We start from the raw sequence: 16,504 nt of genomic DNA, 5'->3' as shown, positions 1-16,504 counted from the left end.
CCGGAGTTTCCCACACATTATCTCCTCTGTTTTTTCTCACACTCAGGTATGTTTTTCCTCTCTTATGCGCAATCCACCCTCTTTACACTCTCAATTCTGCTCATGGGAAATGCTATAGATCCCCCAGCTTGCTCCCACAAGCTGGTGAAGTTTCACATAATTAGGTCCGAATACCCTTGGGCAGAATGCAGAATTTTATCAGACTCACTGAGGGATTTTGTACAAGACCACTTTAGAAGAGGGGGAAAAATCAGACTGATTTACTGTATTTTGTAGTCCTGTAAATTGTTAAATGTTCCACAGCCAGCTGAAGCAGCTGTTGGCACAGGTACCTCTGAGTACCCTTCTGAGTGAGTGTTACAATCACTCATCAAATGTCCTTTCCAAAGGGTTTACCCGACTTAGTTACTTAGATTCTGAGAACCTCTGCTTGCATAATCAGACCAAAATCAATTCACCTTCTGTTTCTCAGTCCCAGCAGACACTTTCTAGAATTAACCTTCATATTTGTATCTCAGTCTTTCAACAAACAGGATCTACCCATTTCAGTTTACCACTGCTATGTATAAAAGCTAGTGCTGATAGACGTTGTCCAAGGCGTCAGTAATTCTTTAAGTCTCTGTCTTTACTTCCTTCTCATCCTTCCTATCGCTCACTTTAAAACTGTGCAACGTAGTGAATCATGATGGTCAAGTGAGGGGGACTGCAGACAAACAATCTAATAAATAAATGCTGTGTTTCAAGAAGAGGTGAATTTGGAAAGACTCTGCAATGTCGCTTTCTGTTATGAATCGTTACAGATTGTATAAAGCATATTATGATCTGAAGGAAATGTGATGCGAAAGAAATATTGCTCATTGTCTCCTCCCCTCTTCCCTTCTCTTTATAGTCTTCCTAGCCAACCTGGAATTGGTGGGGTAATTTGGTAACCAGTGTTACTTCTCTTTCCCCTTACATCTGTGCCTGGCAACAAATTCAAAGCTGCTAGCTTTATATTCCACGGTGCCCTTTTTTCTGACCCCCACCCCTACCAGCCAGCCATTGCTAGTCACGGACTTAAACTGCCAAAAGGACCGTGCATTTTGTGCGTTCGGGGATAGTAAGTTTGTTTTGGGTTTTTTTTCCGATTTGCTCCCTCTGTCCCCTCCTGGTCAGTACGTGTGAGCGGCGTGGGGACACGGAGGGGAATACTGCCGGCAGCCCCCCGGTGGCACCGCCAAGCGCAAAGCCTCGAGGAGCTGTGGGCAGGGGAGGGCGAGCAGCGGGCGGCGGGCAGGGGCGGTGGGAGGGGGCAGCAGGCACAGCAGCAGGAGGGGGCAGCGGGAAGCGGACTCGATCTGTCCATGGTGCTGACGGCGGCGCCGCAGCCTCGGGGTCCCGAACAACCGGCTCCTGCAGCGCCGGGGCTGCTTGAAATGCAAGGCGCGCCTTTCAGCGGAGAGGGAGGGAAGGAGCCGACGGGGGTGGGGGAGGTATTCAAAGAAGTCGGTTTTGTCTTTTTCTCCCTTTCTTTTTCTTGTTTGGTTTGTTTGTTTGTTTGTTTGGAGGAGAGTGGTAAAAAAGCACATATTCACGGAATAGGAATGAAGGTCTGACTGAGGGTTGCAGGATAATAAGAAAGGAAGAGGAAGGCAGCACGGAAGGAGACTGCAATATTTTAAGAGAAGCAGTAGGTTTAGCCAGCCGGTATTTGGTCTGAATGCAACAATTATGCATGCACGGGTAGGTGTTATTGTATGCAAACATGCCTGTATAACAACATGCATAACCCAAACATATGCATGTCCATTCCCCAGCACCCCTTCACTCCTCTGCAAGGTGCCTGCTATTTCCCTCTTTGCACTTAAGTAAAGGAAGCCTTTTATATTTCTACTTTGGGGAAACTTCTCATTTCTTTTCCTATTTACAGACAGTTTTATCTGTACAAACTAAATGTAAACCTGATGCCTGGTGTCCTCATCTCTTACACATTTTAGTTGTTTTCCTTCTTTTTCCCTGTCTTCCTTTCCTCCCCCCCCCTCCCCACCCCAATCCTGTTCTCAGTCTGTTTTGGCATAGCAAACCAGACACACACGTATTTGAAAATAAGTGATCTTACCTTGGGTAGAAAATCCTTGTTGAATATACATAACTGAAAAGAAAATGAATCCAATATAAGCTAGAAAGATCCCCATCATTCCAAAATGAAGAAGTCACATCAGGGTAAAAAAACCCCAAAAAAAACAAACAACAAAACAAGCCAAAGGTGTCCTCAAAAAAGAAAGAACTGATATATAAGTGTATGTATATATTTCAAATATCTGAACAGAAAGATATTTTCAGTGTTACAAAAAGGCTCTGTATTGTAGCCCTGGCTGCAACACTGACAGCATTCTGCTGCTCAGTGGAGTCTTTTTCTCTGAGAAGAGCGAGTATTGCAATACAGTGTGGTTCAGATGAGCTGTCTCGGGCGCTGTGTTGCTTGAAGTCCAGATACAGACTAAAAAAAAACCACAAACCGTTGAAAAGTGGGTATCAGCTGCCTTCTGTGCCTTTTTTCAGCTACCTGGCAGCTTCGTCCAACGTCAGCTCTTGCTGCTCAGGATGGTGTGATGACTGCCCTCCCTACACACTGATCCAGCTTGGGAAGAGAGGAGTAGGGGAAAGAAAAGGAGGGGGAGCAGGGGGAAAAAGAGAAGTCTAGTGTGCTTGTATTGCTACAACTTTTCCTTCTAATGGCTGCGATAATGCCTTTAACCCTTCCCTCTCCATACGCTACACCTCTACCTGTTCTAACTTCTACTGCCTCTGATGCTGGGGTAAATCTGCGGGTTCTTTGGTGGGTTTTTCTTTTGTTTCATTGGGGTTTTGGGGTTATTTTTTGAATAGTGTACAGTTTATGAGAGAGGGAGTTTTTATTGTACTGATGTAATCTTCTGTCTTTCATCCCAAAACACTCAGTGGCCAAGAAGGCAATGCAGTGGTTTGATTTTTGGTGAGTTAAGCTGTTTTTGTTTTCTCCTTTTTCTTTCCCTCTTACAGGATCAGAGTGGAAAATAGTTACCCAGTAATCCTGTCGCACTTGCTTTTTCCTGCTCCAAATAACTATGCTTCTGGCATCTTACATTAAAATTACTTCATTTTGGCTTCAAAGGCAGATAAGGAGGATGATACTTGAAGTGAGCTTAGGTTGCATTATACACATATCTACATAAAAAATATTTAACTAGATAAAAATGAATTTTCATATCTTACAGATTACCCACATTCATGTATATATTTATGTACACCAAAGAAGGTGTTTAAGTATATTAAAGAATGCTTTCTCCTGCAGTGAATCTTTTCTTCCTTGCTCCTTGTTTTCTGCCTATGTATATTATTAATGTTCAGATAAGAGACTAACCTTGACTGTGTTAGGTATTCAAAACACCCTGAAACACATCTGCACTGAGAGAAGTTCTCTGGCTGAAATCACCCTGCTGCTTGTAGTAAGAAGCCATCTAGAAAGTGCTTGTTGAACTAAGCAATCACCAAATACCTTCTGAAGGCTGAGACAAAGATTAAATAGAAACTGAAAAGAGCACCTGATAATCACTCAGACAGGCAAATAGCTGAACTTAACTGCTAATCACAAACTAAAAAAAGCTACAGGATGGTACCAAATTAAGAGGATTTTAACTACACAGGCAGTATGTTTTTCTGGAACAGGACAGGTTCTGTCATTCCTGGCAATGGGAGTACAGTGGTTGCACAATGGCACAAAATGCAACTTTTACCTTACTCACTGCACTAGCCAAATTACTGCATGCACACAAAACATCTGACACAGCTACAGAGAGCTCTTTCAGATAACTAATTGGAGAACAATATTTTTTCTAAATTTAGCTTTTTCTTTATTTTTTTTCATAATTGTGTGAGTTCCCATTTTTATTTATGAAAATAAGGGAGCCATTTCTCCATGGCAGTAGCCTATTCCACTCATGTCATAACTTAACCTTAGCAATAATGATAAGTAAAAAGTTAATACAATAAATACAATATAATTTAAATTATTTAAATTATCCTCCAAATAGGAAAACAATTGTGTTACTTGAAAGATTTCCTATTAGCACAGATATTTAATTACTTTAAAGGAGGTTATGATGGATATATTCAAAACCAAAGAAAGACCATTAAACAAAAGAAAAGCACCAGTCCTTAAAGGTGGTAGACCTAAATTGTCTGAAATAGTCAAGGTTTGTCAGTTATTCAATGATTAAATACACACAGTTAAAGATCTTTGCAGGTTCAGATGGTGAATGTTTCAATAATTTCTATAGAAGAAATCAGTTCCTTTTCAGATGGGTAGCCAAAATCCTAAGTCATTCCTGAAAATGAAGGCTGATTGTAGGATTCACTTCAAACCCATGTACGTCATCAGTAATCAGTTGAAATTACAAATTAGAGACATATTATCAGCAGTCAAGTTAAATGTAAATTAGACAGGAGGAAAAAGGATCTAAGCAGTATTACCTGGTTTAGAAGGAAAGCAGAAAACAAAAACATATCACTTCTTTATCTTTTATTTTCCTATTTAAATTCAAGACACGTGATAGGTAAATTTAATTTTATCAATTTATAATTTAGAAGAAAAAATAATTCTTCCAAATATCTTGTAGTCAATGGAATTAATGAAATCTTAAATTACTGTCCCAGGGATGTACAAAACAATATATATAGTTATTAAAATATCAGAACAGAGAATGTATTAGAAAATGGATTTAATGGAAAGAATTCTATTACTTTGTTACATGTTTATTATTTTTATTTTATTCATGTGCTGCAACAAGCCTTATGACTCTAAGAAATACTTCAAACAGAAAGCAGAAATAATCACCTTGTGATATCAATGTTAAATTTCACCCTGATGGGTGTGACTTCTCCACAATCAACCATGTTGTATAAATCTGGGCAGTGAATTTTTCTAGTCATCGTGTTTGAAATCTCTGCTTTCTGTGCTGTAGAGTTTTAATGTAGTCTCACTTAAGTGAGAAGTATCAGTTGTGCTTTATAACACTGATGATATAGTTCATGTGGGCTTCCTGATGCTTTTTTTTCCTCCCTCTCAGTGGTTGTAATAGATGAGACATCACTGGACATCCTCCCAGGTCAGGAAAAAAAAGTGTCCATTCACAGTAAAATTACTTTTCAAACATGCCAATGAAATGTAATAATGGAAGACCCATTTATGATGCCTTGGAACTGCATTATGTAAATCACTTCTGTATCTTATTACAACTTCAATACATGTTACAGATCAAATGCTCCTTCAAAATCATTAATAGCTCTGCATGTTTGTCACTCTTCCCAGCTTACAGATCCCAGGTCTATGCATCTGTTCTAACTCTTAAGGAAAAATAGTGATTATGGAGGTAGTGATTCCAAGCTCAGCAAAGGTTAGAAATTAAGGTTATTGTTCATCTAAACAGAAATGAGGTTGGAGTGCTTTGGTCCCATAAAGACATGGACTGATATGGGCTGCCTTGCCCTGCAGGAAACTGCTCAGCTGATGTTTGTGACCATGACTGTTGCAATCCAACAAGCTAAATTAAAAATAAAACCAAAAATTTATATATTTTATATTTTTTTCTTGTTGACTGTTTGATATTTTCAGCTTTTCTTTTTCCATCATTATTTCAAAGATTTCTTTACAATTTCAATTTTTTTATTGATTTATAAAAGTTTAAATGGAGGCTGGTTCTCCTCACTGAGGGTTGCTCTTCAGTTTTGTTAACCCAAGTTCTCATATGAGCCTCTCCCAGCGTGTCACGGTATTTCAACAGTATTATTCAACAGTATTATATATTGGAAGTAGCACAATAACTCAGTAGTAACTATTTTGCTAAAAATTTGGAAAATAAATTCTGCAGGGTAACTGTGAAACCTGAGATTATCTGGGACTTCTTAAACAATTGCATATTTATTCAGTTAAAGGAGATAGCACCCTCATAGAATTATTAGTACCCAAACCAATGAGAGCCTTGTCTACACTTAGAGAATTTTTGATCTTTAAAGAGAGAAAATCAAAACAAATTTTTACAACTTAAGTTCTTTGGGGACAAGAATTACTCACATTTGTATATGATGTTGCTATGGGCTCCCCAAAATTTTAATACAATTGAGCGCTATTTCATGATGAAAGTAACATCATAATCTTACTCATGACAGCGAATAAATGTAGAATCCTTCAAAACTAGTAGCGTTTGGGATTATTGCCAATTTGAAGAACACTTGCCAAGTGATGCATTTTGTTACTTCCGTGAGATTGCTTGTTCTGTGTAAACAAAATCCATACTCATAGTTTGTAGATACATACTTTGTGAAACTTTACATTTGTGTTGTAATGCTTCTATGTTATTTCTGCCTTTTAGGGTTTCAAGTGGTGGTTGTTACTTTTGGTTCTTCTCTACTTACTGAAATGTATATCAACTATCTGTGAAACCAGCAATGGAAAAGGAGAGGACTATAAAAATTTTAGAAATTAGTTCTATTTTACTTTTAAGATCTTTTCATTTGAATACTCTTACACTCTTCTTCTTCAAATTAGAAACATGGTATTTTACAGAGGTATCAATTGTGTTTGTACATTTCACTCCCATAAAAATTCCTGCACATTTGGCCAGCCATTATCAAAAATGTGAATAAATATGGGTAGCATATGCCCAATAGCAGTTCACATCCCATAGAAATCTGTGTTCATTGATGGGACCTAAATTCCTCAAAGCCCTGAATGCTGACTTAGTGCGTATATGACATTTTCACAGAGTGAATAGACATGTAAGCACAACTTCCCCTGCAATTAGAATCTGGAGAAACAGGAGAAAGGTAAGATAAAAGAAGGATCCTATAACATGGTAGTTTGACATTTGAGGAAAGAAATATGAAACACCCGCAGAAGGGATTTCTTTGAAAGAAGCTGCTGGGAGCTTCCTCTGTGCCTGAGAAAGGCCAATAGTGGGCTATTTCTGAGAACTGACAGCATTTTGCACCACTGAAAATTAGGTCCACCTCTGTGAATACCTCTTTTTAAAAACCACAAGCCTGGGAACTCTTTTTCTTTGTTTCTGGCCTTGAAAGGTAGTGGGGCTTTGATGGGGCCAGCCCTGCTCACCCGGGGCCTGTGTGGCTTTCAGGGAGTGCTGGGCAGGACCCCAGCAGCTCCTGGGCACGGGATGGAGACGGCAGGGGACTCCAGGCCAGGCTCTGCTGCAGCGCTGGGCCCTCACAGGAAACCCTCCAGGTCCCGTTCTGGCGGGGTAGCTGGGGCCCCTTCCCAGGGTGGCCAAGCTCTTCTCAGGGAACCCACCGAGCCTTTTCCAGCGGTGCCACTGGGCCTTGCTGGCCCTCGACTCGGCTGAAATTCTGCAGCCGCTGTTTCACCAGAAACTGCCGAGCAGGGGGAGGGGAAGCCATCGGCCCATGGCGGGCTGCCCCTCAGTGCTGGCCTGGCTGCTGAGATCCCAGTGCAGCCACCAAAAAATTATCCACATAAACAGCTCCAGCCGCTGCCCCTGGCAGAGATTGCATGAGCATCCACGGGCCTGGGCAAGATCTCACCCTTTCACTACACAGCTGAGACCTGCAAACCTCGATCCTCTCTCCAGGGAGAGAAAAAGATGGGGTGATCGACATATAAAGAGACAACATGAAACATCAAGGGCAGTAAACGAAGGAGTTAAGCCTCAGATGGAAGAGGAATGAGGACATGCCGAATGGGGCTGTAATTCTTTTGGTAGGGCCATAGAGATGGACAATGATATACTCAAAATACCTGTTTTAATTAATGAAAGAGTATTGGGGGAATAAAGTATTCAAGCTGTAAGTCTGAGTAAAGGTATCCACTGATGAAGCTAAGCAGATATTAGAGTTGCTGTGATCCCATGAGAAGCTTGAACAGAGAGTGATGAAGACCCTTTTCCCCCAGGGAGAGAAGAAGAAAACCTCTGTTTCCAGAGATGGTCACAGAGACAGATGGAGAGAACCTTTGCCTTTGAATAACTCATCCTTAAAATAATACCCCATGAGTTCATGGCCCATGGACACACCTCTAGGAGGGCTGTGAAAATGGGAGGAAATGTCACAATGGCAGAATTTTTGCTTGGGTGGCTGCTATTCAATGAAATAAAAAGCCACGAGAAAACTGTTTCTTGTGGAGAAGTCTCCATGGCATTACAAGAGAAAATTCCTATCCCTCCAAGGACTGATAGAAGACTATTGTATAGTTGGTACTGTTCTAACATCCCAAGTTTTGTCTCTACATTATCAGCTGGGAGAGGAGAAAGTTGGTAGGAGGAGAAAAGGTTTCTGGAGGTTTTATTCTGGTTTCTTATTCTTGTAGTCCTGTTAATAAAGTTTCTTTATTCCTTTTAAGTTTTAAGCCTGTTTTACCCTTCTCCTAATCCATATCTCACAGCAAGAAATGAGTAAGTACCCTGGTGATTTTAGCTAGCGCTAAAACCAACCACATTATTTGGTGCATTGGCTGGGAAACTCAAATTGGCGAATCTAAACCACTACAATGAGGCATCAATGAAAGGGTTGAAAGTTAGAAAATATCATAATGAAGTTTGTTCATTATCTTAATCCATTCCTTTTATTCCAGGCAATTATGATCTACTTCAGGTGAGCCCTTCCTAATTTTAACCTGGATTCATAGTTCACTCATTAGACAAAGTTCTGTTACTCTAAGAATGGATTCTTGGTTAGGCCTAGAAAGTAAAGGATGTTGTCATATGTGGTAGTTATGCTTTACATTCATTGGAAGAGAATGAATGCCTTCCTCTCAGGGCAGTTAAGTTCCAGCTAGATGCAGAGTCTGTCTCTGACCATCAGAGTTCCTGAGGGACTCTTCTATGCCTTACATCAGATGTTTCAAACAGGGTCAATAACAGTGTGCTTGCTCATTTCTGAATGCCCACCTCAGGACCCTGAGGGCTCAGATGAAGAAGCACTGAGCAGTCACAGTTGCAATTAAAGTGAATGGATGCTGTGATTGAAGATGCAGATTATTATAAAATGTGACAAAATCCCACAATGTGGACCCTGGTAGCTCAGCACTGACTGTTGTCTATGTGTCTCTGCTGCCTGTCTGTAATGTGGAATATATTACCTTGTCGCTTCGGAGAGGTTTTGTTAAGATAAATTAACCTTCAGGAAGCTCTCAGAGCCTTGCATGATGAGCACCATAGGGAAGCCCAGAAGGGAAGGAATAATTCTGTCTTCAGCTCAGTGCTTGAATGGTGTGTATGAGTGACGCCTAGGCACACACACTGAAAAATAAAAATAAGCAAAATGTTGAAGACCTGCTGATTAATTTAATTACATTTTTCCAATACCCATAATGAGGTGGGGGGAGGATCTAGAAAAAAATCCCTGTGTCATAGTATATTTAAAGACTACATGATTTTGGATATGAAGGGAGGGAGTTAATTCTTGCTTTGATGTCTCTTGAGTACTTGATTTGAAACTTTAAAAATGGCCTTTCAGTACAGCTATTTACATATAGTAGAACATTTTATAGCGCTCTCTCTACCATTGTCTCTCTCTACCATTAGATAGCTGGGAGAAAAGCTTACAGAACTATAAAATGATACTTTAGGCATAAATCCAAATGCTTTTTCCTGTTTTTTCTTAGGCTTTATAAGAGAAAAGCAAAAAAAATCCCCAAAACTCTTTCAGGCATAGTCTGTACCCTGAGTTTATGGAAAACATGTGAAACTAAGCTTTTTATACAGGTAACCTTGATGCTGTAATTACTCTTCTTATGAACATCCTCCTTTTCTTAAACTTTTTTTTTTTTTTTTTTCCCAGCTGGTTCATACCCAGAGTAATGTAGAAGTATCTTTGCAGTATGATACATCCATTTTGACTTAAGAAAGTTTTTGAAACCTGGAACTCCTAAGTTGCTTATGATCAGAACTTTTTAACAAACCAAACAAAAATAATTAGATGCAGAAATGCTATGGTAGGATTTTATACTGCCTGAATTATGAATATTGACTGAAATTTTTCTCAATTCAACCTTCACTGACATTTCAGTTTGATCTCCCCCTTTTTTAGCTCTTGGTTTCCCTGAGAGTGTTGGTCCCAAACAAAATGGAAATTGGGAGTGTTTCCTGGAAGCAAGGCACACTGGAAGCAGGACAGTAACTAGGTTGTTTTGTCCATGCTGTTTAGAGTGCTGTGGTGAAGGGGATGCTCACCATGGCCAAAAAAATGGGGAGGGCTGGAAACAACTATCAGGCTGGCCAGATAGAAAACTTCATTCCCTTCTTTGAATTTTATTCTTCTGTTGTGCTAAAGCAAACAACATTCTGTCCATGAAAGAATTATATTTTCTTTTGTGCTTAGAGTTGGCTCCAAAATTTGCTTGATTCCTTAAGACCTGTCAGTCTAATGAAGGAAAATGTGTTCTCATAGGGCTCAAGCAGCATATTTAATTTTCTTGAAGGAGTAACAAATGGATAAATCCTGTTGAAATTATATTTTTCACATGGTTAATTTCTCTTTTTTCGTGTCTTCCCTGGCACAAGCATGGTGGGTATAAGTGCACACTGAAAAAGCAGCAATTCACATTGGGGTGGGTTTTTTTGGTGGTTTTGGGTTTTTTGGGTTGGGTTTTTTCTGTTTTGCTTTGGGGTTTTTTTTGGGTTTTTTGTTTGTTTGTTTGTTTTATTTTGTTTGCTTGGCACTGTTGTTGGGGTTTTTTTTGGTTATTTTTTTCTTCCAATTTTGAAGGTTTGAAGATTTACAATAAATCATTAAGGTAGAGATTAGTCTTAGGGAAAAACTGTTTCCTTGCAAGACAAGTTCCTTATTTAGCATTTGAAAATACTTCTGTCATTTCATAGTATCTGTTATTTGATTGGTTTTGGAACAAAATCTTAGTCACATAAGTCTTTATGAACAATGCTGCTCTGTGGTCATTTTTACTATGTTGTAATTTTCAATTGCCAGTTAAGCTTTATGAACATCCACAAGTTGTACAAATTTAACCAAATTACAGTCTTATGAATTTCTCTCTACAATGACTGTTGCATTTTAGAAAAATCCCAGTCCATATGAAGATTAAATTATGACATTGCTGTCTTCATTAAATTTTTAAGGAATTTTGTTATGTGTTTTTAATCTATGTTATGCCTAGCCCTCTTGTGGACAGTTCTTTAAAGAGAAAGCGGAGGACAGGAACAGATTACTGCAATTTTTCTCAGCAAGCTGGGAAACTGGAAACTGAAATAGTCTGGACAACTCCTAAACAAGACAGTCTGTGAAAAGTACCATTTGATCATTGCCTGTCTGTGATCAGCTAGGACAAGATCACTGTTCTTGATTATTTATCTGGGAAAACATGAGGCATGTACAAATCTTTTCAGCTAAAGAATTCAATTCCTTTTAGCTATTCTCCAAATACCTTTATGCATTTTTTTTTAATTTTAAAAACAACAAAGAAACAAAAGCATGCTTCATAAACCAATGTAGTGAAGGATATTTAGCTTGAAAAGGGAGAGATCGCTGATTTAATAAAACTGTAATCTTTCATTATGCTGCTGATGAGAGCAAATATAAGAATTTCAAAATAAAATAGGTTGTTTGTGTCAACAATGGATATTGCATATCCCTTTGAGGTAAGCCAATGACTATGCAAAATGTGTACTATAATGCCTTTTTAACACATTGGAAAATTTCAGCGAGGAGATGATGAAAAACACTGGCAAAGCTTCAGCTATTTGCATACAAAATTATTCTGTATTTTTCAGTAAATAAATTCACTTCCATCATTTTAACTCCAGGTATTTCCTTTGCTTTAATTTTTATACTGATCAATGAAACAGCTACCATAGCAGAATCAGCCTGTAAAATGAATTTTCTTAAGAGGCAAAAAGCAAAAGGGTCAACATTTGTCTTTGGGAATTATTTTACTGCATTTGCCTGCCTATGAGACAATAGTTTTCAAATAAATTTTATAACTGAGAAGTCCTTCACAATGCAGGGCCAAGAATCCAAGAGGAAACTGGAAGCTCCAGAGATCATTGTGAAATGAAAAAGTTTTTCTTTCAAAGGTAGCTGGTAAGCAGAAAGCTGTCAAAGATTAATTTTCATCTGAACTTTAGCAGAAAGAAACTGTACAATATTTGACATACTCACCTTAGAAACAATCTAGTTATCTCTCTCTCTCTCTCTTTATATATATATATATATATATATATATATATATATAGACTCTTCATTCTTCATTATCCAGTAAATAAATAAGATTTTTTTTTTCCCACTGTTTTTTCATTCATCTACACTCTGTAAAGAAAATTATATTCAGGATATGAAGTGTCAGTATTGGTAACATAATTTGTCCCATAATATCCATCCTGGTACAATAAATCCATTGTACTGTGGAAGATTCATGGAACAGTAGTCCACAGCCTAGAGAGAACTGCCTTTTTCAATAATCATTAATTAGATATTCACTTTCTTTAACATTCAAAATTACGTTTAAAATGGCAAAAAGACTGTAATTTTGAATGTTTGAACCTACTTGGGGACATGGTTAAGTAGACTTGGCAGGGCTGGGTTAATGGTTGGACTCAATGATCTTAAAGGCTTTTTCCAACCATAATAATTTTATAATTAAATGATTCTACTTTAAAGACAAATATTCTTTAACAACTAAATGAACTTTTGATTGGCTAAGTACAAGTATTCATCATCTTCTGTACAGGAAAAGCCTTAAGGACTATTCATGATTCTGCATTTTGACAACACAATTATTAATTAGAAGCTTAAAGACAGAAGTGGATCCATGTTGAAGTGTGAATATGCTTGTGATTAAATGTTAGGATTTGTTGATTGGAAATGATTGACAGGTTACTTTGTTTTTCAGGATGATTTATCAGTAAGATTTAATTTGAGCTTTTTTTGGGGGGGTTGGTTGATCTCCTTTTTTGTTTGTTTTTTGAGAGGTAGTGTTTTAGAACTATGACTTGGAATATTGTGAAAGAAAATAAGCCACAAAATAAAACAAAATTAACATTTTTTTGGGCTAACCTATTAAAATAGCCTTCTGTCTTTGTGACACTACTAATATCTCCTCATTTTCAGTTTGCCAAAAAGCTGATTTAACTAATGGGAGACCTTTTTTTTACTTCAGTGGCCTAGGGTTCACAGTTTCTCTGGATGACATAGAAGAGTGTTGACTATATAAAAATTATATTGTTCTCACTTATTTGGACATTGTCAATATGTTTCTTAAAATCAAACTCTTTAAAATTATTCTCAGGAAAAACCACACTTATTTAAAGGTAGCATTTCTGGGTGGGTTAGTCAAACTGTCAATGTTTAACATTTGTGTGGTTGGAAGGTTCTGCATTTCTAGATGATAATCATATCATGATATCATTGGATGATAATCATATCATGATATCATTGGATGATAATGAAAAAACTTTGGGAATATAAAAGTCTTGATTAGAACTCCCATCAAACATTGGATGGACTGGAGGTGTTTAAGGAAGGACTGGACATATCACTTATTAACATGGTTTAGTTGAGTTGAAGGTGTTAAGTCTTAGATTAGACTCAATGATTGTAGAGTTCTTTTCCAACCTAATTGATTCTGTGATACTATGATTCAATTTAACCGGATCAAGAACTTCATTCTCTTTAATCATTCTCTTTTTTTTTTTTTTTATTTATTTATTCTTAAGTATTTTCATTCTTTAAAGTAAACACAGTGTTAGGTATCTAAGAAATACCACTCGCAGAAAAGTAGTTTTTCCAATGCTTTATTTTCCACCTTGATTACCAGCTTGCCGTTTTGACAGGGTAAGAAAAAAATGACTTAAAATAAAGCTTCTAAATCTCTGTAGTTCCTTTCAATTTTATTTTATTTTTCCATTCTTATCTTTTTTTTTTTAATTTAATTTCTAAACTTCTTTCTGAATAACAGGAGAATATTGGGGATACGGGAAATATTAAAAAAAACACATGCAAACCCTAACAGTTTAGAGCAAGTATGACTGGAAGTGCCCTTCTTTGAAACCTTGTAAAGGATATCATTCAGAAGATAGGAGGGGGCATATATGAAAGGAGACTGAATTCAGACACAGCATGCTGTGTGACCAAACAAAAGAGTATTGCCTTTCATTGTTTAATATTCCTAGCAATAAGGTGGTACCACTTAGGATGTTGAAAAGTAACACATGGAGGGGGCATATAATTAAGTGAAGCCTGAAGAATAATTATTCTAGTAAAGCTCAGCATAATGAGAAACTAGGGTTGGGGGTTTTAATATCATATTATGACATTAAGTACAAAATAGAAATGAAGCTAATGCATCTGCTGAAAATGGAAGAAAACTGCAGATACAGGCATTTTAACAAAAAAAGACGACTCTTATCTTCTGTAGAATACTACCAACCTGTATTCCATTTAATCAAAATAACATTTTATTTATTAAGGTCTTGATATAATTTTAGAAGAAAAAACTGGGAATATTAATTGAGCTAAATGGAAACTGGCTCCATCCCTCTGTTGAAATATTTATATTTTTCTCTGTAGTCATACAAATAAAATGTCACAATTACTCTGAAAACTACAATACCAGTTAAGCCCAAGTATCTGAGCTATTTAGAAGAAGCTACTGTAAATTGAATTTTTCAGCATGAGCCTTTTCATGAGGGACAGCTCTAGGGTTGCCACAACAGCACTTTTTGCTGCCACTCCAGAAGATTACAAGAGAATTTAATTAATACAGCATTTGGAAGAGTGAAAAGATGTCTGTCCAAGATAATTCTCTAATTCTAGCTAGGGACCTAGCTTGTGTCACAGTGGGCTTTCTCTACTACGTGATTTGTATTTTAAAAGGAGAACCAGAATGTATTTCAAACTTCATCCTTGTTTCTGCCATTGCCATTACAGGGGTTATGAAAGTAACAACTCTTAAGTCATGTTTTATTGGTAGTACTTGAGTCTTAAACACTTCTCTGAAATAGCAGAGCAACCCAGCTGCATATCCAAAAGGTGTCTGCTGGTATTACTAGGTTTCTGAGACTATCCCAGGTGTTGGCATATGGTTGGCAGTTTCATGACAGGTGATACTAAATCTGTTTGAGAGTGAAGCTAGACATCAGTTAGTATATCCTAAGGTGTCATTTAGGCACAAGGTTCATATGCTTAGGCAGCCAAGGCACTCAAGATTTCCAGGGTTCTGTTCATTCTTCCATAAAATAAATGTCCAAGAGAAAGACATTAACATTTATCTATCCTAATATAATCACTTACAGGGATGAAAAAAATGTAAGATAAAATATAGATACAGAAATCAATGAAAAGTGAAACAGAATCCTTATGGAAATAATACTTTCTGAGAATGATGTTGGTTCTCTGCACAAATGCATGATATTAAGTTTTGGTAACAGAAGAAAGCTTTGGGAAAATTACCTTCAGAGATCAAGTGACTGTCCCTGATGTCTCTCTTAGATTAAAAAAATAATAATTATTTTCCTCAGAAAGATTGTGGTAGGGTTTTGGAAGAAAAAGTCATCTCTTTAAACTTGAAAAAGCTTTGCCTCCTGGTGCCAGGAGACATGTCATATCATTGGTGTTTCACCATGAATTCAGGGGGTGTCTTGCATTCCTAATAGTCTGCTTCTATAATTTCAGAAGCTGAAGAAACCATTTCAAGTTGGAGAAAAAAATGAACTTTGATTTCATGCCCCTATATATGCTCCTTCAGAAACTCCTATCTACTAAATGCTTTTAATTACAAATAGTAAATGTGTTTGGTGAGGGCTGGTTTGTATTATTACAAAGTAATGCTAAGAAAATTCGAATTATTGGCGCAGTACCTGAAGCAGAAAAAAATAAAATAAAATGTCTTTTGCATCTAGACGCCCATCTGATTGAAAATAATTTAAGATATAATTTAAAAGTTCATTTAAAATTTTACTTTGTAAACAAAAACAGGGATAAGGTGTCCAGAGCACAAAATCGCTTAGATCTCTACAAGTAAAAATGTGTGTCACCTATTGTAGGAAAGAAGTTGGCTGACCCTGCTGTTCATGTCTGACAACCTGACCCATAAATGTTAGGAAGAATCTACCTGCCAAGAATGCTCAATTTACATTGCCTGCCACATCTTTACAGCTGGAACAGGAGATGCCTAAAAGCTTTTTCTTCTTCCTTTTTTTTTTTTTTCTTTCCTTAATAGCAAGGCAAAAGTCTGCTTTCTCTTGAATCTGAAGTAGGACAGTGAATCATTCTAGTTCTTTGTACTTTAAAGTTGGAGGTATTGCAGAGGGCACTGCTCTGTACTATAAAACCAAAGGGAACGTTTCAGGTGTAATTCTCTCCAGTGCTGGTCTAAGTACTGCCATGGCAGTTACCACATAATGCACAGCACTGCTACACAAGTTGACCCCTGGGGAGCATTTAGTAAATTGTAAAGGACTGTGAAAGCACAAAATAAAGAAAGATGGACTTTTCTTCTGAACAC

At 37.5% G+C, this 16,504-nt stretch overlaps 1 protein-coding gene across 3 annotated transcripts in view; it reads right to left on the bottom strand.

The window, feature by feature from the left end:
- The window catches only part of VSTM2A (V-set and transmembrane domain containing 2A), a 25,132-nt gene extending 22,472 nt beyond the window's left edge, over positions 1–2,660 (bottom strand). The window contains exon 1 of one of the 3 annotated variants that reach the window (XM_015619603.2): positions 2,099–2,660. In XM_015619603.2, the coding sequence (XP_015475089.1) occupies positions 2,099–2,177 (79 nt within the window). In that variant the 5' untranslated portion in view covers positions 2,178–2,660. The remainder of the gene's footprint in view (positions 1–2,098) is intronic. The other 2 variants (XM_015619602.2, XM_015619601.2) reach the window with 2 other exon arrangements.
- Between the last annotated feature and the right edge of the window lie 13,844 nt (positions 2,661–16,504).

The sequence above is a fragment of the Parus major genome, chromosome 2 (genome assembly GCF_001522545.3).
Source record: "Parus major isolate Abel chromosome 2, Parus_major1.1, whole genome shotgun sequence".
NCBI lineage: Eukaryota > Metazoa > Chordata > Aves > Passeriformes > Paridae > Parus > Parus major.
The sequence above is the reverse complement of the archived record's forward strand: the minus strand, read 5'-3'. Positions and strand labels throughout refer to the sequence as shown.